Below are 20,078 nucleotides of genomic sequence, written 5' to 3' on the forward strand. Positions count from 1 at the left end.
ACAGAATGGCAGGGGTTGGAAGGGACCCCAAGGATCACAGAGCTTCAACCCCCCCTGCCACAGGCAGGGACACCAACCTCCAGGCCTGGAGCTACACAAGGTTGCCCAGGGCCCCCGCCAACCTGGCCTGGAACACCCCCAGGGATGGGGCACCCACCCCCTCTCTGGGCAGCCTGTTCCAGCCCCTCACCACTCTCTCTGGAAAGAACTTGCCCCTAAGATCCAATTTCAACCTTCCTTCCTTCAGCTTCACTCCATCCCCCTTGTCCTGCCAGTCTCTACCCTTTGAACAAGCTGATTCCCCTCCTGTTTCTCTGCTCCCTTCAGGGACTGGCAGGTTGCAAATGCCCTTGTTATGTTGAGTAGCTTGCCTTGATCCCTGTGGACACACAAAAAGTTTGGGTCTTTTTGGTAGTGCTCATTCATGATACCTTCTGTAGAGTCCTCACTGCAGAAATGCATTTGCACCCTGTAGTTACTCTTGCTAAAGATTTGCTGTAGGTTGGTAGCCCTGCCTATGGCAGGGGGGTTGGAACTGTCTTGATCTTTGGGGTCCCTTCCAACCCAGACAAGTCTGTGATTCTATGATTCTGTGATTCATTTGGTTATCTTCCCAAACATGTCTCACATGAGCACATCTTCAGTTCATGTATGAAAAGAAAGCAGCCAGACAGGCTCCTGACCTCTGGTTTGCCATAATTCAGTTCCCTAGTGAATTCAGTCTGATCTTCTTGTCCAAGAAATCACCTGACAAAAATCTAGACTTATTTCTATTTTAGTAAATTATTTAAAGTGTCTCTTTAGATGGTCACTTTGCATAATAAGAAACAGCAGAGGTAGTCTGTGATGATGATTATACTGCTTCAACACATTTACAAGGAGTCCTGGACTCTTAAACAAATACTTACTCACGCGTGTCTCACTCTTGGAGTAGAAAGTTGTCCAATTCCTTTTCATAAAGCAAAACAGAAACATAAAACATAATCTTATTTTTATCTTACCAAAATTGAACTCTCTCACTTTCCTCCTCCCAGTACTGATGGCTTCATTAGCTGGCTCAGTGTTCTTCGGTCTCTTGTGAGGGGGCAAGTAGTCATCATCATCTTCAGGAAATACAAATATCAGTTTTAATGTCCATAGAACTCACATGCAACGCTGGAACTGCTTTGATTTTCAAAACTCAATGCAAACATTGAACTGTGTTTTATCAAGGCAAAAAGCAATGCTTCTTCTATATAGAACACGTTGCCCAGGGAGGTGGTGGAGTCACCAGGGCTCACATGTCTTGCACTTACACAGTTATATCATATTCTCTTAAATAAAACCTTTCCAGAGGGAAGTTATCACTTTTGTGGTAAATGCCATGTCTACTCCCTTATTACTGTTTCTGTTGAAATAACTTTACTACAGGACTACAAAAGGAGAAAGTAACACCAGAAGTGTCAAGTAAGTCCTACATCATACTGCTTAACTTCTGAACTGCTAATTTGGTGGTCTTAATGTTACCTATTCCAGAAGCAAGCATTGCAAAAGCCAATCTCAGAAGTGTTTTAAAGCAGTTAGAGGACATGCAATTCATAAATACAAGAGCTACAACTGACCTCCAAACAACATCCAAGCACAAAAGCAACATGGACACTGGTGAGTGGCTTTAGTGCCATTTAGAAGAGAAAGGGAGGTTAGTAAGTGTAAAGGTTTTGATCTCATATTCATTGATATCAGAGAAATAAATTGAAGCTTGGCTTACACCACCTCTAACACATCATTTCTGTTACAGCACAATTCTTCCCAGAAAACAGCACTAAGCTCAAAATTTTATATAACTTCAGTGTGCAACGTGTTCTGCAGAGTAAGTGGTGTAAAATCTTTATTAAAATCTTAAATTCCCAGCTGTTAAATACTGAGTATTCTTCATTACCAGTGCTTGGAAAAAACCCCTGTGAAAGATATAACTCTGTCAGGCATCATTTCAATACCAGCCCACTAAGTCCAATATGCGACCACATACTCTGGTTTGCTCCAATTTCTGGACTAGATACATCTAACCAAGCAGTGCATGATGCAGCTTGTGGCCAGCACTGGCACATAATCCTATTTATTGAGTGCCAAGTGATGCAGGAACTGTAAAGCATTTGGGACATTAGTGCAATGAATGAAGTGGACAACTAACCTTCAATGGTGACCTCAACCTCTGGATCCTCATGGGTTTCCGAAGGGACGTGCTGGGAGGAATCTGAAGGGGGGAAAAACACAACTGCTCAATGATGGACACAGCAAAGATTTTCAATTAAACACTCCATATTTTTCTATTTAACCTAACACTTGTCAAAAAAGCCCTCTGGCTCAATGAAAGGTTTCACAGGGAGGTGGTTGAGTGACTTTCCCTGGATGTGTTTAAAACAAGGGTAGATAAGGTGCTCAGGGATCTGGTTTAGCTTAGGATGGGAATGGTTGGACTTGATGATCTTAAAGGTCTTTTCCAACCTTGTGATTCTGTGAAATGTTTTGCATTCACAGCATGCAACAAAACCAGAAGCAAAGACATTCCACCATAAGCCTTTAAGCAGCTGTAGACAAGGGTGTGGAGGTGAGGATTAGAGTTGCTACATTGCCTGTGCAGCAGTGTGGAGTTGGTGTTAATGACAGTAGAAAATTCCTTATGCTTGGGTTAATAGGATTAATACAATCATCAATATTTTCCCCTTTCTTATCAAGGATTACTGAAAATATAAACAAAGGCTGGGTGCCCCTACAGATGATATATTTCTTTACCATTTACACAGCCTCAACAGTTGTTGCACTGGGATGATTTCCAAAACAGGCTACAAGGCCAACAGTGACAAATGAGAGGGGAACACACAGTACTTTTGTTGGGGCAGTCTGCACCAACATAATAAAGGATTAGGCCTATCAATATTCAGTGGGAAAAAAAGCAATTTGCATTTAACTGCAGTCAAGTTTAAAAAAAAAAGGAAGTTAATTATATGGGAAACTATTTAAAACTAAGTAGCAGTGTGTGAAGGAATAAATTTTAATGATTCTGGAAGATCAGTGTTGTGCTTGTGCATTTTGAAGCACATCTTCTTTCAGATCCCTATAAGCTAGGAGTATGACATCACTTTGGGAGCAAGTCTGAATGAATCTCTCTTTCCAAGCTCTTCACGTGATGTTGTGTATGGCAGAGATTGAGCAGGATCTGCTGAGGCACCTTGACTGGAATGTATTTGAATTACAACAAATATATCACCTAGTTCAGAGAAAACAGGGTGTGATGCTTCAATCTAATTCAGAGTGTGGGCTGGGGAGATCACAGAATCACAAGGTTGGAAAAGACCTTTAAGATCATCAAGTCCAACCATTCCCATCCTAAGCAAAACCAGATCCCTGAGCACCTCATCTACCCTTTTTTAAACACAACCAGGGAAGGTGACTCAGCCCCTCCCTGGGCAGCCTGATCCAGCCACAACAACTCTTTCAGGGAAGAACTTTTCCCTCACATCTGCTCTGACCCTGCCCTGGCACAGCTTGAGCCCATTGCCCCTTGTCCCATCTCCTGAAGAGACCATCACCCACCTCTCTGCACCCTCCTGGCAGGTCAATGTAGGTGGGGAGAAGGTCTCCCCTCAGCCTCCTCTTCTCCAGGCTGAACACCCCCAGCTCCCTCAGCTGCTCCTCACAGGATTTGCCCTCCAGCCCCTTCCCCAGCCTTGTTGCCCTTCTCTGGACTCGCTCCAGGACCTCAATGTCCTTCTGTTGGCTCATGTTCAGCCTGCAGTCATCCAACACCCCCAGGTCCCTCTCTGCCTGACAGCTCTCCAGCCAGTCTCCCCCAGCCTGTAGCGCTGCCTGGGGTTGTTCTGTCCCCTGTGCAGCACTCTGCACTTGACCTTGTTACACCTCATCCCACTGGTCTCAGCCCATGAGTTCAGCCTGTTCAGATCCCTCTGAAGAGCCTCCCCACCCTCAGGCAGATCAACACTTCCTCTTGTTACTAGCAAATGCAAAACACAACGAAAGGAAAGGAGGAAGTAAATAATCTTTTAGTAGATGTGAACATAATGTATGGTTATAAAAAATTATCACATCAACTGATCCCTTAAAAAAATTGTTGATTTTTTTTTGAGAGCATCAGAAAAGTTTAAAAACACTAACAATCTTGGCCAATTTCAGACCAGCCACAAAGACTTGCAAACAGCCCATCTAGTTCAGTACCAAGTCCCTGAGCAATAGTCATAATTAAGAGAAACATGCAAAAATGTTGAAGTAGATGGTAATGAAGTCCTGGAAGAAATCACCTGGGAGGTTAAAAAGCAAAACAAAGCAAAAAAGCCAGAAGCCAACCTTGTAAAAATGTGGAAAGAGAATGGTTGGAGGAGATGTACAACTGTAATTAAGGTGCCCTTTTTTACAAATATTTCTGTAATAAAAGAATCTAATGATGTTAAATCAATCTCTAACCTTCTACAGGCATTTCCACATCTGTTCCTCCACTGCAGTCAGAACCCAGGTGGCTTCCTTTAGACAAATATAAAGTAAAAAAAATACCACAATAAAAATACAAAAAAGAACTTTTAACATTGGCTATTGAAAGCAAGGATTTTCCTAAGGAAAAATCCAGAACACTAATGTTCATGTGAACACCACAATTTCTGCCTCTCAAACTGCTGCCAGCAGGAGCACTCTGATGTTATAAAGAAATTCAGGGGTTGAAACACAGATTAGGATTTTCTACTGTTTGCAAATGAGCATCTGAAAAGTAAAATTTTGGAGTAAATTTATTCCAGATATTGCTCACAGACAGTGAAACTCCTTCACCTAATCAGACTGGCATGTACTTTGGCCTGTAGATACCCATGCACCTCACACACAGCTGAAAGAAAGAAATGATCAAGTTGTACTCATAATACATAAGCACAAAAACTATCCAACTTTATAAGCAGTTGTGAAACATACTGAATTTCATGAGAAACACATCACTACTGCTTTAGTGATCAACCTGATGGCCCTTTTCCAATTTAGAAAAGGAAGAAATGAGATTCCCTCCTACATATCTCTCCACTTGGGCAACTAAAATGTTCATTAGTAATGAAATTTAAGTGCCAATGCCCTAATTCTTACTTCAAATCAAGGAAGCAGAGCCTTGAAAAGTAAATTACATTTAATTTCCAAAACAGATGTGAGGAAAAAAAAAAACCACAAACTGAAAGACTTACCTGTGTAACTCTTTGCAAGAGCAATTTTTTCATCCATCTCTGAGATTTCAGAAGGGCCTGCTTGGGAACAAAGAGAACAGCTTTTAAATTGTGTCTCACAAACTAACACAAGTAGCTCTTAACTTCTTATATCATTGGCTCATTTCTGTAACACTGAACTCAAGAAAGACCATTTTGAATGTTAAGATACCAATCCATACTCATCCAGTTCTATGGAATAAAACCACTGAGAAACTAATGGCAGGGGTGGGCATTTCTTGTACTACTGAACAGTCAGAGAATCATGCAGAACAAGCTTTCCCTTTTTTTGTGGTGTTAAACTCATTTTAAACATGAAATGTTGATGATTCTGCCTTTTATTTCAATGAATTTTTAATCAGTTTTCCCCTGTTTGTTAAAAATTTGTATTCCTAAGGAGTCATTTTTGACTTGAAAATTTCTCCCTCCATTAAACAGACAAATTCAGAGAGATTAATATCATTGACACCACTTCAAAGGTTGTTTGCTTTTCATCACAACACTTCTTTGGATGGCTGTATTGCATTGAAAAGGCAGCTGCAGAAAGTGGCACACAAAGGACACTTGAAAGAGGTGTCCAAGGCCAGGCTGGATGGGGCCCTGGGCAACCTTGTGTAGCTCCAGGCCTGGAGGTTGGTGGCCCTGCCTGTGGCAGGGGGGTTGGAATTCTGTGATCCTTGGGGTCCCTTCCAACCCAGACCAGTCTGGGATTCCATGATTGTAAGAGGCACAGAGAGAAGCACTTCAGCAACCAACCCTTTAATGAGATGAACACATATGAAAGTTACTATCATTACCTGGAATATTATACTGATAGTAGTCAGGATCATCTGATTCCTCCTTCACTGTTACTGTTGCCATTTTCAAAGAGATTCCTGTAGAAACAACAAAAGAATAAAAGGTGAAAACTAATAATAACCAGATTCTTAAAAAAATACATTCCCAAGGAAAACAGCTACCAAGATCCTAACTGGCCTCTATTAAAAATAACAGAAAGCCCCAAGAAAAAAATCCACTGCTTTCCAGGAGCTGAGACACTGCCCAGTTGAACTAAACCAATGGTAACAAAGGGAGCTGCTGATTTCTTATCTTTCAGTTCGGTCACAACCAGAAGGGATTGAGGATTGAGTGCTTCCCTATGAACTAAGGATCCTTACAAATGCTATCTTGGAGCTGAAGTATTAAAAAGAACGATCTTCTTCCTTTGTGCCCACTAACAATCAGCACCACATTTTGCTGTTTATTCCCATTTTAGGGAGAAAATGGACAGTCTGTCATTTTCAGTATTTTAGTAATATTAACAAATCTAGTTTCTCCTCATTAGGGATCAAGTGATCTTGAATTAGAGCAAAATAAATCCCAGATTTTCTTCTTCTCTATTTAATGAATTATTTAGAAAGAGAAATTATTGGTGTCTAGAATATTTCAGAACATTCTTCCTCCTAGGAATGCAAACAATTGGCTAAGTGGGCATTTTTAAGAGAAAAAAATGTTTACTCTCTCACAAAGGGTGCCTTTTTTCCACTTTTTTTTCTTGGAGCTTCCTTTCTTTGCTTAAATTCACCCAGAAAGGGATTGGGGGCTTGGGGAGGTTTTTGTGGGCTTTTTTCCTTTAGGTTTTTTTTTTGTTTGTTTGGGGTTTTTTTAACCTCAAAGAAGGACAAAGTTTTGAACATACCTGACTCCTCGTTTGGTTCTGTTTTCACTTGAATAGGAGGACAACTAGAAAAATAAACACATCAAGCATACTGATATTATAAAAATCAAGTATCACATTGCTGGCAAGTTCCTCAAGCTTTACAGGTTGTCAAGTAAAATCAAATCTCCCAGTAAAACCCAGTGCATCTTAGCTTGTCTGATTTATCTCAAGGGAACTGCCAGGAATCTCCCATCCCTACATCTTCATGACACACACCTCATTCAAAGCATGTTTGCTATTTTACAAGAAGCAAAGAACACTTGCCATTTTGCTCCCTGGCTTTGTATCAACCCATTTCTTATTCATTTATTCCACATATAATCTCTTCATTTAATAACAAACAGAAGAAACTATGTTATTTTTTTAATTGAGGAGGGGGAAGGTAGCAACATTACATCTGTTCCCCATCACTTCCATCTCTTAAAACATGACAAACTTCCCCCTGATTGACAGACTGTGAATTAAGGCACTCATCAGGCTAATTAAGCCAAGGGGAAACTTTGCCATCTGCTTAATTTCAAACAGTTTCCTTACAAATAATGGTCCAAGACAAAATTAAAACTCATACTTTTTATAATCCCTGGCAAGGAAGAGTTATCCAAAGGTCAGCTGGACAGGAAAAGCACATGGAGACAGATATATTATATGAAAATACATAGTCAATAACAAAAAACCCCGTATTATTTTAAATTCACCTTCCACCTGGAGGTAGAATTGGATGTGAAGGATCTGCCATATGAGCCCCTGAAAGTTAAAAGACAATCTTTGAATTTCCTGCACTCCATTTACCTTCAATACACATTGAAAATGTACCAGTGATTTCATGAAACAAGCCTTTATTTGAATTTAAAAGCTTCTGTTCCTATTTTTTGTGTTCACAGATAGGAAGGCAAGATCTCTCATCCAACTGCTTTATTAATCCATAAAGCAATACCAGTATAATTGCTTCCAATGTATGTTACCATCATGCTTTCCACTGCTGCCTTTCATGACACTGGGTGAAAATCTTGGGAAATAAAGTTAAGCAGAGCTTCCACCAAAACTCTGCTAAAAGAAAATGGATTTTTTTATTGAGATGAGTCCTAAATTACAACTAGACACAAACAGTTTATAGAAAGTCATTTACCACACTGAAAACCCACCTTGCTTTATTTACAGAGATCTGTTATTACCAGAATCTCTGTCATTTCCCAGTCTTCTTATTGGGGACAGGCAACACATTTCTTATTTTATTAATCCAGCATCAACTTCTGGCTGTTTCACCTCAAAATTGAAGTTTCCCCTTCTGATTATATTACTAGAGGGACTGCTTCATCCTCCTCATAAAACCAACCCTCACATATATGAATTTGGCAAGTAAAGCAACGTGATGCCATGAAAGGAGCAGGAAAAGAGACTTTCATAGGAGCTGCAACACCTCACTAACCACTTCAAAAGGTTAGATCTATTTTTAAAATGAGATATACATGCCAAAATCAGTATTGAAACAGGGAGCACTGCAAAGTCTTGTCAGCTTCTAAAACTGCAATGTACAGTCCTTCATCAGTTCACCACTTCTTCCCCTAGGATACTATCCAATTCACATCATATTTAAATTCAGCAATAGGAAAAAAAAAATGTCTCTCTAATGAGTTGCTCCTGGCAGAAAGCAGGAAGCCAAAGGTTGGAGGTCCATAAGTAAGGAAACTCAGAGTCTAGGAATTTCTACAGTATCCCACTTGATGCACATGACCAAGGCTGGTGTCTAGGTTGCTTTCTACTCTAAAACTGTTATCATCAGTGTGAGTAAGCAGTAACTTACCTAGGTGTTTCTTTGGCTCTAGGAAAGGCCTGTGTGGAAATACAGGAAGAAAAACAATAGGAAACACATCATTACTTAGCTGGTAGTACAACACTGAAGAGACAGCACTGCTGTTTAAGAGAAACAGGTGCAAGGTATTTAATTAAAATTAATCTGAGAAACTTAAGTTGAGAAGCTTAACATGAGCCAGCAGTGGCTCTGGCAGCTGGGAAGGGCGATGGGATCCTGGGCTCCATCAGCAGAGGGGTGGCAGCAGGGACAGGGAGGGGATTGTCCCTCTCTGCTCTGCCCTCCTGAGGCCCCAGCTGGAGTCCTGTGGCCAGAGCTGGGGCCACCAGTACAAGAAAGATGTGGAACTGGTGGAGAGGGTTCAGAGGAGCCACAAAGATGCTCAGAGGGCTGCAGCAGCTCCCCTATGAAGAGAGGCTGAGGGAGCTGGGCTGGTTCAGCCTGGAGAAGAGAAGGCTGTGGGGGGACCTCATTGCAGCCTTCCAGTCCCTGAAGGGAGCAGAGGAACAGGAGGGGGATCAGCTTGTTCAAAGGGTAGAGACTGGCAGGACAAGGGGGATGGAGTGAAGCTGAAGGAAGGAAGGGTGAAATTGGATATTAGGGGGAAATTCTTTCCAGAGAGAGTGGTGAGGGGCTGGAACAGGCTGCCTAGAGAGGGGGTGGGTGCCCTGCCCCTGGGGGTGATCAAGGCCAGGTTGGATGGGGCCCTGGGCAACCTTGTGTAGCTCCAGGCCTGGAGGTTGGTGTCCTTGCCTGTGGCAGGGGGGTTGGAACTGTGTGATCCTTGGGGTTCCTTCCAACCCAGACCAGTCTGGGATTCTATGACTTAAATTAAGTACAAAACCAAGTGGACAGACCAGCACAAGTGAGAGTAAATAACCTTTTGATGATAAAAGAGATCCCCGACTTGTTTTCCAAAATCCATTTCAGTGTTGAAACATCATAATTTGATGGATGTTTAAATGCAAGTCCTTCAGGCAGGCCCTGCACTACCACAGCAGACTGGTCCCTCTGAATCTTCTCATATGGCACAGGTACTACTGTTGACTTGCCTAAAGCTTTACCTAGATGGGAAGAAAAAGAAAAAAAAGCAGATATTTATGAGGTCAAGAGCATGTAAGTTAGCAAAAGGCAAAGTCCCTCATAAAACCTGTGGAGAGGACTGGAGCCAAAGCAAGGTGCAGGTGTGGATCTCTAAAAAAGTTAACAGCAGAACAACTGGAAGATTAAGATCATGCAGTACATTCCTCCCAACTAGAATCAAACCTCAGAAATCCAGAGCAGCTGCTGTGAAGACATTAAAGCACCCACCATAGCAAAAGCAGAAGTAGTCCTCCACAGACTTTCTGAGAGCTTCCAGTTCCACAATATCCACTGTCAGTCTGCTTGCAGGTGGTACAACCTTGGTTTTCTGCAGTTCTGCAGCCCTCTCCTCTTCTGTACCACCTGGCAGTTAAAAATAAGACAAAAATAAAAGAAGTTATTAAAAATTCCTGTACCTGGGCCTTCCAGTTTATGCTTGAGAGGCATTCCTGCTGCAAAGCCCTAAGAACTTACCTGCCTCAGAGGGAAATGCACTTATCTATGCACATGGACAATGAATAAATTTAAATTTACACCAAAATTACACCTTACAATCTTTGTAACTATCACAGGTGTAAGAATGATGTGTTACAAGACACTTCCAAGCAAGTAGGTAGAAATCTCTGTTAATCCCAGGGAGGAACACACAGTAGAAATAAAATGCAGAACTGCCCCAAAAAAAGGAGGACTGAAAGAGTTCACAGGGAAAAGTTATAATGCCTGTGTGGAGGGTCCCACAACTCTAGTGCTGTGCATGGTGCCTAATTAAGCAGGTACGTTAGACCCAGATTAGTTTATGCTCTGTGTGCACAACTGGGCTTTTTCTAAGAGGAATCTGCCTTTTGCCACAACAGCTCCAAGGTACCTCAGCTCTTTCACCTTTCCACAGGGATTTTAATTATACATAGAATCATAGAATCACAGCCTGGTCTGGGCTGGAAGGGACCCCAAGGATCACAGAGCTCCAAACCCATTTAAAATGTCATTTAAAAGAGAACCACCTCCTTTCCTACAGATCACACATCTGCTTTGTGCCCTGGAAAGCCACCTCCACACCACATTCAGCTCTGCAGCTCTTCAGCTCTGAAACTTTTACTTCTGAAATGTAACACAAAAATATTGCAAAAGTAGAATAATATTATTTCCCCACAACACAGGGTAATGAGAACTTCTAAGGTTTGCCTGCAGTCTGGAGGATAACAGACATCAGTTTCCATTTATAGCCACCTGCAGTGTCACTTTTTGGGTGGGCTTTTTCACCAAAGGAGAGACTGATTCACTGAAAACGCCTTTTCTGCCAGTAGCTTCTCAAAAGCAAACCCACACTTTCTAAAAATAATAAACAAAACTCAAATAAGATGATGACATTGCTTATATCCCATTGAAAAACAGACAGACAGGCAGACATTTTCCTAACTGGAAGAAACCTTTATCCTGGGGAGCATCAAGAGGAGTGTGGCCAGCAGGTCACAGGAGGGGATCCTCCCCCTCTGCTCTGCCCTGGTCAGGCCCCACCTGCAGTGTTGTGTCCAGTGCTGGGCTCCCTGGGAGAAAAAGAGACAGGGATGTCCTGGACAGAGTACAGGGTCAGAGCAGATGTGAGGAAAAAGTTCTTCCCTGAAAGAGTTGTTGTGTCTGGAACAGGCTGCCCAGGGAGGGGCTGAGTCACCTTCCCTGGGTGCGTAAAAAAGGGTAGATGAGGTGCTCAGGGATCTGGTTTAGCTGAGGATGGGAATGGTTGGTCCTGATGATTTTAAAGGTCTTTTCCAACCTTATGATTCTGTGAATTGAATAGCTGCACCCTTAGCTCTCTACAGCCAGACTGGCAGCTCCCTGCCTTATGAAGATGCTGTTGTGCTCCTGAACAGCTGACAAGTTACAGCTCAGCAGTGTTACACAACACTGAAGGTCCACTAAAGCACAATCTGAATGCAGCAGACAAAACCAGGCCAGAAAACACGTCTGTCTTCAGAGCACCTGACAGAGGAAAGGGAAAAGCTGCTGTTGGGAGGAGCAGGTCCCACTGGGTCATGCTACAGGCAAGTGACCATGACTGTCAGCTTCTCACCAAGGAGAAAGAAACAAAACCAAATCAAAAAATCAAGCTTTAGCATAAAAACAAGTTACTTAACTGAAATGAGATGCTCTGTAAACAGAAAAGCTGGTAGGATATAGGATTCAGTATCTGATGCTGATGGAGCTCAACATTCCTCGAGCAAAAGAGCTGCTGGTCCCATCATATGTAAGGCATTCCACAGCATCAGAGGGTCTTTAATCAGGTGGGGTTTAATCCAAGCCAAAAAGTCATTCTAAGAGTATGAACATCACCCCTGCACTGACACTCCAAGAGGCAACTTCAGGGCAAGGATTACTTTGTGACACCATTCATGGAACGTGTATTTTCTTGTTTGTGCTTCAGGAAAATTATTCTCTGAAAGTAACTAAGAGGAATGGAAGAGGGAAAGTAACTGTGGGTATGGCTAAAAGCCTCCTGCTTTACTTGATAATTAATGCATGCACCTAGCTCGTTTGGGAGCTTTTTAAGTCCATCCAGTTTGACAGCTGGTGAAATTGGACAATAACCTCAAATTAAAGAAAAATAAATTTTAGGATTATCAAAGGATTAACTTAAACCACAAGAAAAGCAAAACACCTGAGGCAGAATTTGGCAGCCAGGGAATTTCAAAGAGAGCTGTTACCTACAGACATTTTCTGTTTGTGACTCTGAGGGAACGAGCTGGGTGGTCTGCACCAAAATGGGACTGAACTTTCTCAGCAGTTTGGTGTTTGTTGGGTTTTTTGGAGTTCATACTCCTGAACTGGCTGGGCAGAGACAGAAGTGGGAAAGTTTTCTGACAATAAAGGCAAGCAATCCAGCTCTAACACAGCTGGAAAAGAGGCCAGTTACCCAAAAGCCTGAAATAAACCCAGAAAAGCTGCTCAGAGCTCTGAGCTAGGCAGGGCATGGAGAAAGCTAAAGGTCCTGGAAAGAGACCTGGCATTGAGAGCAGCACACAACCTGCAAGAGTGGGTTCCCAATGTGGAAAATACTGGGGAATGTTGCTTTTGCAAACTGAAATGGGTTGTGGTATTTTTCTCTGCTGACTTGGGAAGTGGAGGACTCAGGCTGCCTCATCAGGAATCCTTTAGTAAGGGAATTTAGGAATAGGAAGATAAAGGACATGTGAAGTTTCTCATCCCCCATGACACCCAGGTCCTTCTCAGCAGGGCTGCTCCCCAGGAGCTCTTCTCCCAGGCTGTCAATAAGTCTGGGATTCCTCCAGCCCAGACATATATACAGATACAAGGTCTTAATTCCCAAGTGACAGACATGGTGCAAGGAAATATTTGGGAAATGGTGACAGGCTAGTCAGTGTGGCCAGGAGAGCCCATCCATCTCTCCTGGTCTTACAAATGCAGAAATGCAAACTATTCCAAGTCACCTGCTGCAAAAAGGGAAATGAAACTTCAGGAACACAACCCAGAGGCATAGCTGAGTAAGCTCCCCTTACAAGTGACTGGGAAGAGCCTGATCCAGCAGATACCCAAATCAGCTTTTAGAGGAGGCTGTTTTAGAGAGGCCACTCCCAAATAGCCAGAAGGAAATCTGGCATGAAAAAAAGAGGTTGAAATGACAGAGGTGTAAAACTGCTCTAGCTTAGCAATAGAACATCCTGACAGTGACAGCTTTAAAAAGCAACTATTCCAACATCCTTTCTTCCTGCTACACCTTCTGTAAAGTGTGCCTGTCTTGAAGTGCAGTGCAAGACCAAAGCTAGAGCAAGAATTACAGACACCAGCCCCCACTTGCATTTAAAATAGGCAACAGATTAGCAATGGCATGCATGCAACTCCATGAGGGGTTTGTCAGGATTAATCCTCTGCCTGGCTCTCTCTGCTTTTCTTTCATTTACTATTTATGTCTGGCCTTTAATGACTGTTTTCTCTTCCAAAATACTCCATAGCATCATGAGCAACAAAAAGCCACAGAAGTCTCAGCTGGCCACAGAACAGTTTAGGGCCAAAGAAAATGACTGTGGGAAGCCAGTTTCCACATTGGCACATTGTATCATCAAAACGAACTCGTATTTTTCAACCAGTTGCATTAGAGTCAATGGATTAGCCTCTGAGTAAGGTAAAAAAAGACCTTATCTATCTATCTATCTATCTATCTATCTATCTATCTATCTATCTCAGCAGATTTAATCAAAGACAGTTAAGCACAAGTGCAGAATTAATCCAGAGTTATTCAGTTAATAAAAATGTTCATCCTACTGTAGCATGACTCCCACCTACAACCCTTCTGCAGAGCTGGTAGATGACAGGGTGGCCATGAGCCAGCAGTGTGCCCTGGGGGCTGAGAGAGACAATGGGATCCTGGGGGCATCAAGAGGAGTGTGGCCAGCAGGTCACAGGAGGGGATCCTCCCCCTCTGCTCTGCCCTGGTCAGGCCCCACCTGCAGTGTTGTGTCCAGTGCTGGGCTCCCTGGGATAAAAAAGACAGGGATGTCCTGGAGAGAGTCCAGAGGAGGCTCCGGAGATGATGACGGGCCTGGAGCATCTCCCCTCTGAGGAAAGGCTGAGGGAGCTGGGGCTGTTCAGCCTGGAGAGAAGAAGACTAAGGGGGGACCTTCTTAATGTTGATAAATAGCTGAAGGCTGGGATGCAGGGGGAAATGGGCAGCCCCTTTTCAGTGCTCTGTGGGGACAGGACAAGGGGCAATGGCTGCAAGTTAGAGCATAGGAAGAACTTTTCCCCAGTGAGGGTGCCAGAGCCCTGGGACAGGCTGCCCAGGGGCTTGTGGAGTCTCCATCTCTGGAGAGATTCCAGCCCCGTCTGGACGCCGCCCTGTGCAATATGAGCTGGGGAGCTGCTTTGGCAGGGGGGTTGGACCCCAGGACCTCTCCAGGTCCCTTCCAACCCCTGGGATTCTGTGATAAGAGGCTGGAAAAAAGGCAAAAGAGATACTTTAGGGAGTATGAGTGGAGGGGAGAAGTGCAGAGCCTCCTGGCATATTAAGGCTTCTTCAAGGCTACTCTGCTGTCCTCAAGAGTGACGTTTATTCATTTTCAGTGGTGCTTAATAGTGTGGATTCAGTCTTAACTAAAAGCCAACCATGCCAATATACATGACATTCCTCTCTAACAGATGAGTCCAAGTTTGTACTTCCAAGGGAACCAACTTCTGTCTGGAAGAGCTGACAGTAAGTCAGAAGAGATAACCACAGATTGGGTTTGAGTTGACCAAATGCCCTCTTTCTTTCTGTGAACAAGAGAAGAGATTGTCCTAACAGGACTGCATAGGTCAGCTGTGAATGAATGCTGAGGGTTGTCCTGGTTTGGGCTGGGAGAGAGTTAATTTTCTGCTTAGCAGCTGGTGTAGAGCTGTGTTTTGGATTTTAGGATGAGAAGAATGGTAATAACAGGGATGTTTTAGTTGTTGCTAAGCAGTGCTTAGAGTAAGTCAAGGACTTCCCAGCTTCTCCTCCCTACCCCCTCCCAGCAAGGAGGGTGGGGGTGTACCAGGAGCTGGGAGGAGACACGGCCAGCACAGCTGCCCCAAACAGGATGCAGGCATATTCTCAACCATAAAACATCACACTCAGCATCTGAACGGTGTGGAGTTGGCTGAGGGTGACAGTTGCTGCTTGGGAATGGGTTAAGCATCAGTCAGTAGGTGGGAAGCAATTGTGTTGTCCATCACTTGTTTTGTATATCCTTTTATCATTATTTTCTCTTGCTTTGCTGTCCTATTTAACTGTCCTTACCTCACAAGTTGCTCCCCCCATCCTGCTGGGATGGAGGTGAGCCAGTGGCTGTGTGGTGCTTAGTCCCTGCTGGGGTTAAACCACAAGGATCTTCCAACTCTGTGAGCACAAGGGTGACTGTGCTACAGAAAAGCAGAAGGGTAGATCTGCATCCCAAGAGAGCTGCTGTGCTAGGTTAGCTAAGAAATGTCAGATTCAACTTCCTCTGAGCCACAGGATCACTGAAACAAATGGGAGGAAAAGTAATACAGTTTTTTAGCCAAGATCTGCTTAAAAAGATTAATTAGTACTTAACAGCTTGTGGGTGTTAATGTGTACAGTTTGGAAAGAAGCAACTTCTGGCCTTAATCAGAAGGCCAACACTTGGGCAGAGTTAACTATGATGAACTTGTGCCTTGGCCCAGAAGGCAGGGAAGCCAAGGGCTGAAAGCTGCAGCAGCCAAGAAGTAGTTGAGCTTCCTTAGATGCTTTTTGAAAGTGGCATATTTTGTTTTGTTGTTTTTATTCCAGCTTTGCAAGGAGATGAGTGCACACCAAACAGCCCCAGATACTGACAGCACTTTTGCTGTGCTGCAGTATCATGGCCACAGACACTTGGAACATCCAGGTAGCTTTGTCCTGTGTAGTCATAGTTTAAACATTTATATTTAATGTAAGGACAAAGTGTTTCTGTCACTCAGAGACAGCACAGGCAAGATTTCCAAAGGAAAATCCCTAGAAGCAGCTCAGGAAAGCAAGAAAAGAGGGGAAAGCTGAGAGAGTTATGACACTTCTAATCTCTGGTGTCTAGCACAGAGAGCACCCAGTAGAATTCTGCTGCTGAAGGGAACTCAGACCACAGGGACAGCCCAACAGTTGCAAATCCAGTTAGAGACTTGCCAATTTCAAGTTCTTTTTGGTTTTTTAAACCAGTAAGATCTATCCCTTCAGGTTTCTTTTTTTTTTTTTTGGTTGCTTATCCCACCCCCTTCTAAACTGCTGAAGCATTTTATCAGTCCAAGAGATGAGGGAGCACAATGCCAGAAGAATTCCTCAGAAAACCCAATTCTTCTGTTTGCTGAAAGGCCAGAAGGATTCCATGAGATTGAAGCCTAGCCATAGATCTTCAAGGAGGTTCATAATAGCCTATTTTATGGGCAGAGTCATTTTACTTGCCTGCAGATGATGGAGGATATCCAAAAAAGGAACAGTAATCCACATACCAAAGACACTGAGCAGCCACAGATGAGCAACCTTTCCCATAAGGTCTTTGGAGCATCGTGTACCATTCATTCATCAGGAGCAGGAGGAACAGCTGTACCCATTTAAAACACTTGGATTCTGAGCATTCTTGAAGGTACAAGGAGCTCTTGCAACCTGTGGCTGGATGGACATGGAGGTAGAGGTAAGAAGAGCGGAAGGTACTGGGCCAAAGTCTCTAGCAGGACTTCAAGCCAAACTCTGACCCACATCAGGTGTATTCAGAGCAGCGTGGAAACCTGAGCCCACCAGAAGGATAAATGAAAGCTCCTAAAAATAAAGGACCTATTATCCAAGATGGAACCACCTACAGATGTGAGACAGCCCCAACCTCAAGCAAGTGAGCCCAGAGCCCTGACACCAAAGAAGGGAAAAGCAGCAGGACTGGGACAGTAGACAAAAGTTGCAGAATTAGCAGGATTGTGAGTCCATGCAAGCAACTCAGCGATGGTGCAACAGCCAGTACCAGCAGAAGAGCTAGCAGAGGCAACCAGGATTCTTGGAGAACAATCAACTCCTTGGCAGATGGGACAGAACACAGAGTGCTGGTTAAATCTCTTTTACAGTTCAGAGCAGATGACCAAAAAAAGGTGTTTTGAGTCAGGAAGCTCTTCTGAGAGTTCACTTCTGGGAGGTAAATACAACCTGGGGATGATGAGGCCTCTTCTGGGGTTTATGTTTGTTTTATAAACCACCTTCAGCTCCATTCAAAGGAGAATTAATTCAACAGAGCTCATACCAAACCCCCACCAGACCTCAAGGCAAACTGCCAAGACAACAAAGATAGATGCATGAAAGGAAAAGCATTCTTGAGACACCTGAGGCACAAGTCCCCTGTTCAGGATGGCTGATGACTCCACAGCTCCAAGGGTGAGGATGCACCTTGTCTTGCTGAGCCTGTTCCAAGAGGATCATGAAATACACTTCAGCAGGAAACAGTAACAAAACCAAAGAGGTTTAGTAGGGCAAGACAGCATGACCTTGATTACTTACAAGGCTGAAAGCCACCTTAATTAAGCACAATTCAGAAGAAAATCGGGTCAGATAATATATTAAGTAAATAACACCCGTTGCCTGTTCCTTCAGCACTCACTACACAACATATACTAAGATAAAAAAGCAGCACCTCAATAGTTTATTTCTAACACATTTTCTCAGGGTAACAAGGTAGGTGAGATGTGCTCAGGACTGCTCCTTCCCCTGCAGCTAGGCATTAGGGAACCCACATGGGTGAAAGCTGTTGTGAATGAAAGCCACAGAAACCAAACTCCAGCACCACTTTCACTGACCGCTGCTATTTTCATCAGGCCTATACTGCTACAAAGCACACATGTTACTTCCTTCATAAACCTCATTTCATCTATTTAGCCCACAAAATTATACTCCTTAAGCAGGAGGTTTGAAGCCTGAGCCCTCCAAATTCTGAAAACTCTTCAGATTTACTTAAACTATACAAAAGAGTTGTGGGAAAAGCAGAAGTAAAGACTGCAGACACACACTGGCTTGCTACAAGAGTCAGACCTAAGCACAGGAACACTTGGGAACTACACTTCTGTTCCCATACTTCAAGAAAACTGAAGATACCCACACAAGTAGAGAAGTGATTTTCAATATTGCAGCACCACATCTTCCAGAGACTGGTACCACAGCTGACTTTTCAAAGGTTTCATTCCAAGAGCAAGGTAAGAATCTCTTGGCAGCCTTTATTAATCCCAAAGGAACAAAAAGGGCCCAAGTCTAGCTTGCTAAAAACACAGAACTGTCACCTTCCTGGATTTCTTTTTCACAGAATCATAGAATCCAGACTGGTCTGGGTTGGAAGGGACCCCGAGGATCACAGAGCTCCAACCCCCTGCCACAGGCAGGGACACCAACCTCCAGGACTGGAGCTACACAAGGTTGCCCAGGGCCCCATCCAACCTGGCCTGGAACATCCCCAGGGAAGAAACAAAGTGTGAGGGGAAAGGAATTGTTGCCTACACTGTTCTGTGGTTTAGATCAAACAATATTCACTATAAACTCCATCAAGACTTCAAAGTTGTCAAAGGCAGCGACCGAATCAGCATTGCCAGGAATGAATAACACTGTTATTCCCAAAAACTGGTGTTCTGAAGTCAAATTGCCTGGAATTATCAATGTTTGTCAGTCACAAAGTCAGCATCAGAACTCCCTGGGAAGTACTGAGGATATGAAACCATGAAAGCCAGGACTGAGCTTATCAGGAGTACTGCTGAGGTTTAAACACGTTCACATGCCCATAGAAACCAGGTCTGATAAGAGTCGAGCACAAGCAGGGATGAGACACCCTGTGCTTCCCCCACAGAGAACCAGACATGCAGATCTAGCCAGGGAGATCAAACAGCAAACCCCAGTGAAGTCAGACTCCCTACCAGTAGATGTGCACAGTATACAAAGCCTCCAGCATAACAGGGCCCAGGATAACACTGTGCCAGCAATAAAACAAAGCATCTAGGACCTCAGGGAAGCCCTTCAAAGAACAAAACCAACCAAAGAGAAGAATTCAAGGGAACAACTGAGCTCCCTCCCATTATTCAACCAATAGTTTTCATAAATACCAGTATCAGAAGACTGACCCTTTAAATATATATATATATATATAAGGAATTAATTCATCTTATAGTGGAGTCCTCAGTGAGGTTGTAATTCTGCATTTTGGTACCAGTTGCAAGGCAACACTGTGGTGACTCTCCTTAGAGCAAATATACTTATGCACACAGAAAGTCACTGTCCAAGAGAGTAATGTCAGCAGCAAAAGCCCAGAGCTCCACCTGACACTCCATGATGTTCCATACCTGATGCTCTTTCCCTAGGCAGGTAAAGGTACATTTCCTTATTGATTAAGCAGCATCCATCAACAATACTTTACTAAACAAGCAGATCAATGCTCCCCCCAAAGAGTCACTGAATCTTTGAAACTTCACCCATAAGCATACTACCTTGTGCTCAACAGATCAAGGTTTATGATCACAGAAGTTCCACTGTCTTACCCTAAAATTAAATTAAACAAAACCCTCCCACTAAGTAGACATACTTAAAGGAGTACAGAAGTAATGCAGATATCATTTTTAAGTCATTAGAGCATGATGCATGTTTCTGCCCACTAAACAACAGTGATATAAAAAAGTCACAGAAAAATATCATCTTGCTAAAATGCACATCTGCTTTAATAAGGCATGAAGATCCCAGACCATCTGAGCTGACAGAAGTAGTCCACTACCTGTTCAATGT

At 43.3% G+C, this 20,078-nt stretch overlaps 1 protein-coding gene across 1 annotated transcript in view; it reads right to left on the reverse strand.

Annotated features, from left to right (window-relative positions):
* Positions 1 to 20,078, reverse strand: part of GTF2I (general transcription factor IIi) — a gene marked incomplete at its 5' end in the record, with an annotated part of 52,167 nt that overhangs the window by 29,057 nt on the left and 3,032 nt on the right. Inside the window, 10 exons of the mRNA XM_084273140.1 lie at positions 1,002 to 1,103; positions 2,171 to 2,233; positions 4,459 to 4,515; positions 5,214 to 5,273; positions 6,029 to 6,106; positions 6,910 to 6,953; positions 7,626 to 7,674; positions 8,732 to 8,760; positions 9,621 to 9,804; positions 10,052 to 10,186. Of these exons, the coding sequence (XP_084129266.1) occupies positions 1,002 to 1,103; positions 2,171 to 2,233; positions 4,459 to 4,515; positions 5,214 to 5,273; positions 6,029 to 6,106; positions 6,910 to 6,953; positions 7,626 to 7,674; positions 8,732 to 8,760; positions 9,621 to 9,804; positions 10,052 to 10,186 (801 nt within the window). The remainder of the gene's footprint in view (positions 1 to 1,001; positions 1,104 to 2,170; positions 2,234 to 4,458; positions 4,516 to 5,213; positions 5,274 to 6,028; positions 6,107 to 6,909; positions 6,954 to 7,625; positions 7,675 to 8,731; positions 8,761 to 9,620; positions 9,805 to 10,051; positions 10,187 to 20,078) is intronic.

This window comes from Gallinula chloropus (assembly GCF_964237585.1).
Source record: "Gallinula chloropus genome assembly, chromosome: 19".
Classification (NCBI taxonomy): Eukaryota; Metazoa; Chordata; class Aves; order Gruiformes; family Rallidae; genus Gallinula; species Gallinula chloropus.